The following is a 12,175-nucleotide window of genomic DNA, read 5'->3' as shown; positions in this document are numbered from 1 at the left end:
GGTTTTTTTTAATTAGTCTTACAGTCGAATTTCTTTTAAACACATCTTGGCAAAGGCATTTGAGATGAAACTTGTGCATAATTTACTCTTACACTTGATGCTTAAAGAAGTGCTCCAACCTCTAAAAAGACTCTATATGTTAAGATTCTATCAGTCTATCACCTGATGTGACTATGAGGTGTTCAATTTATTTCATGTCTGATTTTGAGGTACTGACAGTCATTTCCCATTTTTCCTTCTGATTGAAAACAGGATTTAAGATTTAGTCTTTCCCCAAAGGTCAACTGATCTTCATCATTAATAGGGATGGCAAAAACACGTTAATGTTCCACATGCAACGTACATTCCCTGGCTTAGGATATCGTAATAGTTTACTCAGGAAAATAGCCACTCTCCATATTTCATTAAAAAATGTATGAGAAAAAAATAATGTAATTGAAAAGCTAGTCATCACAATTTTTAGTGATTCAACCCTTTTCTTTTTGCTTGCTCCATAAACTTGCTAAGCCAGAACACAGGTGATGAAATCAACTCCAGATAGATACTGCTACAGCTATCACATACAATTAGCTGTGGATCACAGAAGCCCATAAGAAAACAATCGGGAGAAAATGCAAATTTGTCACACAGTGTCATCCTGAGACATGGACTTTTGTTTCTTACCAACCCCATATGCCATTACAGTTCTTTCTCACTGACTGTAGTGCATCATTCCCCAATTACTGTTACCAGTGTATTAATAAATTACATTAAACAGGTGCCAAATTAACTGAGACAAGTTTCCAGGTTATCACATCTGCCACACAACATAGAAATCAAATTGTACTTGCAACTAATATATTTTATTCCAGTGTTTTTTCCTCAAATTTGGGGGACATCTTAACACTTAAGCAAGCCTTTCCCATGCTTCAAATACTGCAAATCCTGTTTTGTTAGCTTGACTATCGTGAAATAACTACATGGATTTGAAGATCAAAGTATTTCCATACAAATCAAACCAGACAGGAGTATGCAAAGACCACAGCAACTGTTTATGATGCAAACACAGTACTCAACAAAATCTTATGCTCTGTAGTAGATGCAAAAAGCCAAGTCAAGAAACAGAAAGACAAAATACTGAATACAGTTAAATTCCATTTAACCTCCTAATATTATTTACAATTACCTTACGTTGTCAATCTACGTGTTCTCTAGAAGGAATACATGTACTTCAATTAAGGATGTATTTCAGAAAACAGTCAGCAAAAGGACAATTAAGGGGCCATGGCAAAAAAATAAAAAAGCCCACAAAGAAAAGTACAGCGAGTTCCTTTGTCTTGCAGGTAACAATTCCACGTACAGGCTTCAGTTTTCTCTGCCACACACACTCTTGAAGTCATTGCCCTTAATATCACTTCTCCCACTCAAAAGTATTACCATTTTATTCAGTAGACTTGTGCCCTAGACAATGACCTTACAATATCTCAGAAAAGCACTGCTGCTTCTCTGCAAAACTTTCACTGCAAACTTTCACCTGAGAGATTCAGAGGACAAAGTCACTGTAATCACGTTTTATCTTACACTGCCAAAGTTACTACATTACTAACCTTGTATTTGCATATTATAAAAATCATCCATTTACGTTACAGCGAATTACTTTAACACTGGGAACATAACACCTGAAATGAATTTCAACTGACAAGACCATCATCAATCATACTTTCTCAACATTAATGCCACTACACAAAGCCTTTTGCTTCACTGCTTGAAAACATAGGTGTTTTAGGACAAAAACGTCTTGCAGATGGTCCTATACTGATGCGTCTCCCAAATTAACAGGTTCTTTGAATATAGCATAAATCAACTGAAATAGCATATTTGACTAATATTTAATTTTAAAAGACAAATCATTACAAATACTAGTAAAGCAACTTACTTGAGCAAACATTTCTAATTATTTAAAAGATACATGCCAAATCAGGAAAGCAACCAATAAAAAAATATACAAATTTAGAAAACACCATGAGGTTTTCTTTCTGCACCACATCCTCCAAACCCAACCATTTGATTCGTAGACATTTTATCAGATTACACAAGATCATATTTCAAGGTAAAAAGAGCAGAAATTAAATTAGGGAAAAACACATTCCACCAAGATTGTATGTATTAACACTGGAATCAATTTCTTAAAGTACCAGTTTATGCTATTTCCAGTTTATATTTTAATTTGAAGATTGTTAGTTCCTATATGATGTTCTGACAAAGTGTTTTCACAAAAGCAACTTTTTTGCAGTAATAATAATTCAATAATTCAAAGACCAGCCAAGTTATGACTTCAATTGCTAGGCTCAAGATGGTGAAAAAACAGGCAGGATTTAAATACAAGTATGATAAATCTACTGAAAAACCATCATTAGACTATGAATGGAAAGTTCAGTTATGCTATCATGAATAATTACATTTCCTGAACTGTAATGTTCATTACGGTAAAATGACATGATGATTCAATTTAGTTGATGCAAATACTGATAGAGACATCCCAGTCAGAGTCAGGTTTTTCAGTATCTAGGATCCCCACCTCTTGAATTTTTCTGAGAGCTGTTTCAGAGAAGGAGCCCAGGAAACACAGAAGCTAACACGACTCTGTGAGCTGGAACCAGAGTGCTGAACTTACTGCCCTCCAGCATCCAACCTCAACAGATCTACAAGCCTTGTGACTAAAAATTAAAAGAATAGCCATAGTTAACCCACCACAGCCTAAGGGCCAAACTCCCACCCAGCTACTGATACAGACAGGGAGATGGCTTATCAATTACCACCGCAAGAAAACAGACTCAGCTTGAGGAAAATTAATGTAATTTACTGTCAGTTAAAACAGATTCAGGTAGTGAGGAGCAGAGACAAACATTAAGCCAACGCCTTTGCTCCCCCCTCTCTTAAGCCAAACTGTGTTCTTTCACCCCAGACTCCCACACCTTCCACCCAGGGCAGTGCAGGGGGCGGACGGGACGGCAGGGGCAGGTTGGGTCAGTCTGGAACAGCTCCTCTCCACAGCTCCTGCCTGCTCCCATATTTCCCCTGCTCTGGCATGGGCTTTCTCCCATGGGATGCAGTCCTTCAAGAATATAAAAATCCTTAAGCATAGGTTCCCCACAAGAACTCTCCACTTGCTCCAGTGTGGGTTCCTCCTGGGTGGCATGGAGACCTGCTCCAGTGTCATGGAGAGTGTCTCTGCTGCTTCTCACTCTTTTTGGCTGCCTCCTCCTCTCTCTGCCAGGTGTTTTGCCTTTTCTTACATACACTGTCCCCAAGGTGCCCCCCCTTGGCTGTGGGCTCACCTGTGCCCTGTGGTGGGTGGATCAGAGCCAGTTGGAAATGCGTTTCCAGCACAGGGCATCCCTGTCTTCTCCTCACAGAGCTACCCTGCAGTCCTTGTTGCCAGGCCACTGGCACCCAGTACACAGGTTTAAAACTACTAGTGCTATTTTAATAATAAAAGGAGCATTTTATAGGCTCAACCTAAAATCATAACCTCTATGTAAAAGATTTTCTGATCAATCACATAGGAGGAGGACTTGTATCAGACACTAAGTACTAAATGGTACTATGAGAAAAGCAGTTTAAAAAAAACCTAAACACATCTTCAGAAATGACATTATTTAGGGGGATCAAACAGCACAGGGAAGCTCACACCAAATGCTGCAACACTTGGGGTAGGCGGGAGGTGCTGCCCACTGTCAGAGACTGAAATGGTTAATGATTTATGCATTCCAGGAGTTTGCAGGCTTTTGACTTTTGCATTATACCTCAGATGGGCAGTTGGGCCCATCCCTCCCTTCAGTTCTAAGCCCTAAAAAGGCAAACAACTCCTCGTCCCAGGGCAGTGCAAAAGCATGCTGAGGGTATATAAACTGACTGGTGACTTTGGGATTTCGGGTTCTCCTTCTCCCCCACCACCTGTGAATCAAGACCATCGCTCTCAAGCATCGCTGGATCCAGTGGGCGGTGACTATATCCATTTCTTTTGCACTCTCAGCTTCTCTTTTCCCTTACTCTCATCCTGTTTTTTCTCTCCCCTAAGCAGTTTCTCCCCCCCAAAGGTTATCTCTATGTTGCATTGTTGTATGACAACACCCAAAACGCTAGCATACCCCGTGATACAAAATTGTTAAAATAAACTTTGTTTTCAGACACTGATTATTTAGTGTCGTTTCACTTTAATCCACCCCAAGGGAATTATTGATAAAAACCTGAGTTACCCCCCTCCCCTTTTCCTGGGGCGGGTCATAACACCCACCCCTACACCCCTTGTGGTTTTCCAGACAGGGCAGGAACTGTGGAGGCAAACTGCTGTCCAACACGAACTCCATTTCAAACCTGTCAGACAACTGCCAATGTAATATTGTCATTTTCTCAATTATTTGAGGACACTGTTGATAAAGGCCAGTTGCAGATTATGATTTGTCAGCTCCTTCCATCCTCTCCCCCTTTTGTCCCACTTCAGATTTCTCTGGAGCAATCCCAATTCATACAGTATTGAGTACAACACAGCTCTGATGTGGGTCTGCTGGTCTGAGCCATAACACTAAGGTGAATCTTCTGATTAAAAAAAAAACCAAACAAAACACAAAACAAAAACAAAACAAAAAACACAAACAAAAAAACCCAAAACGACCAAAAAATCCTATTTTCCTCAAATATAAGAACCATATTTTTGTGTATTAGCATAAACACAGTGAAACCAACCCTCATGAATAAAACACAAAGCAAACTTTGATGAATTTAAATTGCGTTAAGTTATAAAACAATTGTGGAGCTAACATTACAGCTTACATGCTGTTACAGAAAATGTTTAAGCCTTCCTCTAGTTTAATCATCATTAATGGTACAGGGAAATTATTTACTATCAAATGGGTCAGAGAATACAGAAAGGTCTTCCCAGTATTGATTTTACACATAACATTAACTTCTTCAGTTGCACTTGCAATTGCCAAGAAGGCTTAACTAATATTAACTGCCCCTGTTATTGAGCCTCAAGGAATAGCCACAGTCAGGATGTCAAAACTTATTTTTAAGGGATAAACCAAAACAGCTCAGTGCTTCATGGGCTTGACTAGAAAGTGATTAAAGTGTAACTGACTGAACTGAATTTCTGCCAGTATCAACATAAAACTTTTTTAAAAGGTCAGTCCTATGAATTATTTACTGTTCTCTCAAAGCTGTGTCAACACATCAATTTACTCTCATTCTATTTCTCCTTTACAACCCCGACTAGAATCACTCTGTAACATGCAGGATGGTGACACAAGTCTGCAATGTAGTGAGCAATGTAACAAGACTAGGTAACCACCCAAATTATTCAAGACCTAGGAAGAGCAACTTTAGCACAAGCAAAGTCCCATAAAGTGTACAGCTTCAGAGCACCGTGGAAAAGACAGGGCAGGTCTTCATCATAAAATCACTCCTGTGTAGGCATAACTCCTTCCAAAAACCTGTGCATGTGACTGCTTGGAGTAGCACCAAATAAGCTCCAGGAGGCAAAACATGCATCAAGTACTAATAATCAATATTATTATATTCTTATAACTGCAAACCTACCCATACAAGCAAACTACACTGCTTTAACTTTGAAGAATTGAACCACTAATGAAAGCTGTAAGAAGGATTCCTCAAAACTATATGTTTGAAAGACCATCTTTCCACTGTCTATAATCAGGGTATTTTGTCCCTTAGAAGCTTACAACAGACCGCCAAAGTCAGAAGTATTGGCCAAAGTCAAACTACCCCACAGAAGATACAAGTATTTAACCTAATTTTATGACCCTGTGAAGATACAAACCCCTTCTTTAGAAACAGCATTCAAGCCTAATTTGGATTATCACACTGTTAAGATGTTTAATTCTAAAATTCAAATTAAAAAAGGATTGCCCATTAGAAAGTGCTGAAAACAAAGTGTAAAAAGCCAGGTGCTGCAAACCCACTAAAACATATTCTCAAAGAAAACATAAGTAATGCTTACTGAAGTGGTAATGTTATCAAATACATTCATTAAAAGACAAATTAAATAACCAGCCCAGTGATGATGTTTAATGCTCTATTACTTCTTAATTAAGTTTGACCATGATGCACAACTTCTGTGTAAAGTTGTCAAGACCTTTATACTACCAAAGTGCTTGAAGTGAAGCACATTTCTCTTGACTGATTTCTCCTCTGCAGCAGACACTCCCAGCATCCATGTCCTACCACGTACAGCTAAAACAGCTGTACTTGCAGAACTTAGGTCTAGATCAAAGGCTATTTCAACAACCACTTTTCACAAACAATACTGGAATTGTGCTACTGTGTCACAACTTCTGTTTAAATGTGCCTCTTCAGTCCAGATATGGCTGAAGAAAATCATTAGATTATCCTCCAAATTTGTATGTTGCAGAACAGCAACCATTACCATCTTTAGATTTGAGAAAGATTCCTTCATACAGTGCTTTATTTAGAAGTGTATTCTTACAGTTTTACTGAAGTGTAATTCATGTTTATAGTTTTGTTCCACTGAAAACTACACTAAGTATCCAGCTACCAAGTATCACACTTCAGTTATGCCTCTGCTGTAACACAATAAGGTTAGACTGACATCTGTAAAACATGATGGAATTTTGCCCTTCATTTCCAGAAGACTCCAATTAATAATATTCCTAGCATCTCTTAGCAGTGCACTGTCCTGGCTAAAAATAGCTGAAACAGTTTATTAAACACAGTTTCTCACATTAAACTGGTGACCAAAAACCCCTAACTTCAATCAAAAGCTCTGCAATAGAACACTAATCTTCTTTTATTCTTTAGTCAGAAAATATGGTCAACTTCAATAAACAAAGGTTATGCATTAAAACAAAAAATTAATGCAAACCTGAAATACTGTAATAACTTAAAAGACAGCAGTTCTGCAGAAGATAATTTTCCTAGCTCACAAGTGTTCAAATTTCTAAGCCATGACTACAAAGCATAATATAAAGAAGTTTTATACAGTGTGTGTATATATATATGTATATATGAAGTATCTATATTTACTATAAAACAGCTATTGGCTTTAACAAAGTAATCTGGGTTAAACGAATAATATGTAAAATAGGGTGTGTGTGTTCATATGTAATATAGTGCATGTGTTCATAAGAAAAAGTTGCAGATTTCTGCTCAGACTGAAAAGTCAGGAAGCCTACTCATCACAGTTCCTACTGTTTTTCAGACTTCTCAGCTACTTACACAACAGGCAAATTCCAGAAGTACACAAAGCTTCTCACAAGTATTTTAAATAGATGCAGATAACCTCTGTACTTAGCTACACTTCTATAGAAACATTAATTGTTTTTAAATCCTACATAAATGTTATCAGCTTTCAGCAAGAACATTATGCATCAACTGAAATGTATATCTCCAGTTGCAGTTGTATTAAAGAGTTCTAATGAAAATGTTCACATAAGAGTATCACAATTTTCATTGCACATTAAAGAATTCCACAGGCTCCAGTTATATTCAAAATTAAGAAGATGCCAGTATGCTAATTTTCTAATTTGTTAAAGGAATGCATTTTTACTTCACACTGTTTGTTTACTAAACGTTCATGGTCAACCTTGATATTAATGTGACATAGCAATACAAGGCTTTGAAAACACATTCAAAAAGCAATCTAAACTGCCTTCATGTTATTCAATGCTGCATTTTCTTGGACTAAAATTCTGTGCGTTAGACATGGTCACCAACTTTTAAACCCAGTGAGCCATAAACTGGCAATTCCTGAATTGATCACTGAATTACTAACAGAAGAACATTCACATACAGTATTTACTATAGATGTCCTAACCAGATGTGATACCTCAAATATTCATACGACAAAGTCTTTACTTTTGCCTGATATGTTTTGACTTAGCTCATTTCAGTTCTTACTAACAAAAGAAAGAGAATAATTAAAAAAACTATTTTACTTGTTCCAACAAAAAACTGTTGCAAAATGTTGTGGGAGAAAAAAGATGAGTAGAAAAAACAGTTGTGTGCATAGGGCTAACATTTTGAATGAAAGGTCGTATTACTGTCTCTGTGAGAAACAATTCTAAAATCCTCTAGCAGAAATTTCTTTGCAATGCACATCATAAGCTAAATTCCATTTAAAATTTATGAACACTCAGCTTATAATGAACTTTTTTAGTGCTGCCAGTATTTTTGATAGCATTTCTGGTATTCTACAGATGGAAGCAGATAAATTTAAAAGTCAAAAAAAGCTACTGTCCAAGAGTGTCACTAAATAACGCAACAAAAGTTGTAAAAATTAGACTGTCTGACTTACCGCCAACGCTTTAGATAATTTGGTTCTATAGTTATTCAAAACAATCGCAGCAATCTCCTTAAACGGCACATATGCAAAGCCATCTTTAACAAATACTCTTCTGGTTCTAAATAGATCTACAGCATCCGCAAGTCCAACCTGAGAAAGAAGAAAACACACATTTTGGAAGAGCAAAATAATGCAGTAACAATGTGTACAGCCCTGAGATTCAAGATGGACCAGTAAAGCTTTAAGTCTTTCTCTGTCCTTTAACACTGTCTCCAGACAAAAGGCAAAGATTGTGAAATTACACGCTGACTTTAGGAATAGCTGATCATTATTTTGGTGGAAAAATACTGTTTGCTTACGGAAAGTCATGCAACTCATCGAAATAAGATACTTCAAAGCTCCTATCTACAATTATTAACTCATTTATGTAGCTTTGCACTGCTTACTGATTTGATATTTGAAAATGGACTTCTGCTGGCCTTCTGTTTCAGATGTCTCGAAATATTTGATTCATTTAAGAGGTCTTGCTAACAGATCTGGAACCCAATTTCGCTCCAAAGAATCAGTGGGCTCCATTTAGAAACTTCTTTCCTCTCCCCTTGATCTCTCACAAAATGAATTCCAGATTAATACAATCAGACCAAACATAGTTTCAGCAACAGATATTTGAGAATGTCTCCATCCTGAACTGTCCTTCAGCCAGGCAAATTAAGTCATTTGTCTGGGAAACATTAAAACTTAAGGCCATTTCTGTGTCAAAGCAAAGGATAGCAGAAGAGGACAGAAGACATGCATAGCAGTTTAAAGCTCCCTTCATTTTCCCAGTCCCTCTCTCTACCCTTATACCCACATGAAGTAGAGAAACTCTCATTAGCCTCAGTTAATTTAGATAGTTGGATTAACTGTTAGTATTGGGTAAACTTAAAACTAGTAACTGCACATTTAACTAAGAGAGAATGAATGCAGATCTGAGGAACTTAGCAATTTCTACTTACCTTATAGAACATTTGTTCTTTTACTTTAGGCAGACTGAGGCCAGGAGTTGATGCACACAGCTCATTTGCCAGTTCAGTTTTCAGGTCTTCACTAACCTAAAATGGAGAAGTTGTTTTAAAACTGCTGAAATACTTTAGAATAAGGCTTTTTTTAACTAACATGAATGAAAAGATTACTTCAACTGTAAATATATCACCAGTTTAGCTGAAAAGGGAAAAAGAATTACATATTCAGCACGTGAACACTAATAATTAATTAAGCAGAAACCAGCAAAACACTAGTGGTCAATAGTGTTAAGCAACCTTCCTCATGAAGCAAAAGGTCAGATTTTAAAATACAATAATTTTAAAAATTAACACAAGAACTGGAAAACATACTTTTTAAAAGTCAATCTCTTTAAAATAAAACTCATGACAATCCTTGCTCATCTCTGAATTTATTATATGCATTAAAAGAAAGCAGGATGAATCAATGGCACTTAGTAAGGACTTTGTCAGATTTTTAACAAAAACATCACTTTCAGCTCATTTTTAAATCCTGACTTTTAACAAAATTATATATAATCTTATATTCATAAATTTAACTTTTTTTTTTTAAGGAGTGAGAACAATGGTATATTTATTGTCCTCTAAATGTTAGCGCTTTTCCAGGTAAGTTAAGCAGCAATGCTCTATTTAACAACTTGAAGTATTTAACCCAAAATTTCTAGCTTGAAAAATCACAGTGTTACACTTCCTAAAACAAAAACTTAAATACTGCATATACATTAACACACATCACAGAATCATAGAATATCCTGAATGGAAAGGGACCCGCAAGGATCAGAGTCCAACTCCTGGTCCTGCACAGGACCACCCCCAAGAGTCACACCACGTGCCTGAGAGTATCATCCAAACGCTTCTTGAGCTCTGTCAGGCTTGGTGCTGTGACTGCTTCCCTGGGAGCCTGTTTCAGTGCCCAACCACTCTTTGGGTGAAGAATCTTTTTCTAATATCCAACCTAAACCTCCCCTGACACAACTTCAGGCCATTCCCTTGGCTCCTGTCACTGGTCACCACAGAGAAGAGATCAGTGCCTGCCCCTCCTCTTCCCCTCACAAGAAAGTTGTAGACTGCAATGAGGTCTCTCCTCAGTTTCCTCTTTATAGGTTTCTTATATTGTGGTGCCCAAAACTGCATACATTTGCATAATATGTTCTTGATAAAGTATACTGGAAGTAGTCCCTGAGTGAAAGGGATTAAGTGTTAAGAAGCATAGAATACCTTCTCAAAATATAGATGGACAGAGATGTCATCAAAGCATAACGTTGTGAGACACTGCTGCCCATAAACTGCATGTGTGCTCCATTGTCTATGCTGAAGTGATGTAAGGTTGCAGTCAAGGTAGTTCTTAGAGACAAGTCAGGAACCAAGCCCAGGCCACCACATGCAACACATGCCCAGACTCCAAATGCAAGATAAAAAAGACACTTTGTCCTTCCCCTCCACGGAAAGAGTTGTGCATAAGCAGTTTTCTTCTCTGAATGGGGCAGAATATCTAATTTACTGATCAACAATGACATGCAGTTAAATAGGCATTTGAACAAAATTTTTTTCCTTCTCAATTGAAAACCTCGAGAAAATGAAACAAAACACTTTTCTTGGAATTCATAGGAAGGAACCTTTAGTTTCAAACTTGCAGAAGTACCTTAGCAAAAAAAAAGTGATTTGATAGATGCATATGAAATGGCCAAGGCAGCAATGTCAAGAAGGCTTATGGTTACCCTGTCTGCATCTTGATGTCCTCTCTCAGGAAAAACAGCTTTAAAAAATAATCACAGAGACGACAGCAAGACAGAAGAATGTAACTTTGAAGACAGAGGAAATACACAGTAGCATTATATTTCTGCATTTGAAAATGTAAAGCTCAGGGAAAAAGAGCCTGTAAGGAAACCATTTTTCTTTAACAAAGTAGCTGTATCAAAACAATTAAATGAGTTTCTGTAAATGCAACTAGAAAACATTTTCTATAAAATGTTCTCATTACCAATCTACTTCTTGATAGACTTTGAAAAATTCCTGCTTTTCAAACATGACACACTAAACTATATTCAAATTTCACACAAAGCTACTAAAACCCCGCAACTCCCTCCAGATGATCTATTTCTTGTCTAAATCTAAGTCACCATATCAGCCTGCAAGGATGTCTTTCACCTGCTATAAACCAAAGTTCAAATTTGAATTCCAAAATAGTGGCTTCCATTTTTCAAATCTAACATTTTTATGCTTTCTTACTAGAAACTGTTTAAGAGAGCCCAGTCTATCATGTCATTCCAAATCCTCAGTGACAGTGTCTTTGAATAAAAACAGCATAACACATTGTAGTTGCATTACAGTTGCATTATTTCTTCTAGGATATCTTACTAAAAAACACATCAAACCAAGCCAAAGATAGAGTGGGTGGTTTGTTGTTTTTTTTTGCAGAACACCATTAAAACAGTCCAGAGACTGTTTTATAAACAGGTCAACAACACTGGGTGGAGAACAAGAATTTGTTCTTCCAAAACCAATTAGCTCATTTTCATCCACAAAACCACTTTTTTCAGTATTACACTTAATTTCAATGGGGTTTTATCTTTAAGACACACATAATTATACTGACTCCAAACTTCACAAGTTGTCTAGCTCCTTCTTTATTAGTAATTTGACTAAATTGTACAGATAAAAAGTCACAGTGATTTTACTTTTTCTTGCATGTACTAGCAAACAATTTAACATTGTTGGGGTAAAAGTTATCCTAAAGAAACCTCACAAAAAATATGTTAACGGGCCATGACTGAAGATTTGGATAAGACTGTGGACAGTGTTCCCAAAAATAGTTTTATCAAAAATTGTATTTTTA

At 36.9% G+C, this 12,175-nt stretch overlaps 1 protein-coding gene across 2 annotated transcripts in view; it reads right to left on the bottom strand.

Moving 5' to 3' along the window:
- PRIM2 (DNA primase subunit 2) overlaps nt 1-12,175 on the bottom strand; it is a 104,032-nt gene that overhangs the window by 68,295 nt on the left and 23,562 nt on the right. For both annotated transcript variants that reach the window (XM_051777865.1, XM_051777864.1), the window contains 2 exons: nt 9,295-9,390; nt 8,312-8,449 (listed from right to left, as the gene is read on the bottom strand). In XM_051777865.1, coding sequence (XP_051633825.1) covers nt 8,312-8,449; nt 9,295-9,390 — 234 coding nt within the window. The remainder of the gene's footprint in view (nt 1-8,311; nt 8,450-9,294; nt 9,391-12,175) is intronic.

Source organism: Manacus candei, unplaced genomic scaffold (assembly GCF_025592945.1).
Source record: "Manacus candei isolate 608988 ecotype Guabito, Panama unplaced genomic scaffold, ASM2559294v1 h1tg000011l, whole genome shotgun sequence".
NCBI classification, from domain to species: Eukaryota; Metazoa; Chordata; class Aves; order Passeriformes; family Pipridae; genus Manacus; species Manacus candei.
The sequence above is the reverse complement of the archived record's forward strand: the minus strand, read 5'-3'. Positions and strand labels throughout refer to the sequence as shown.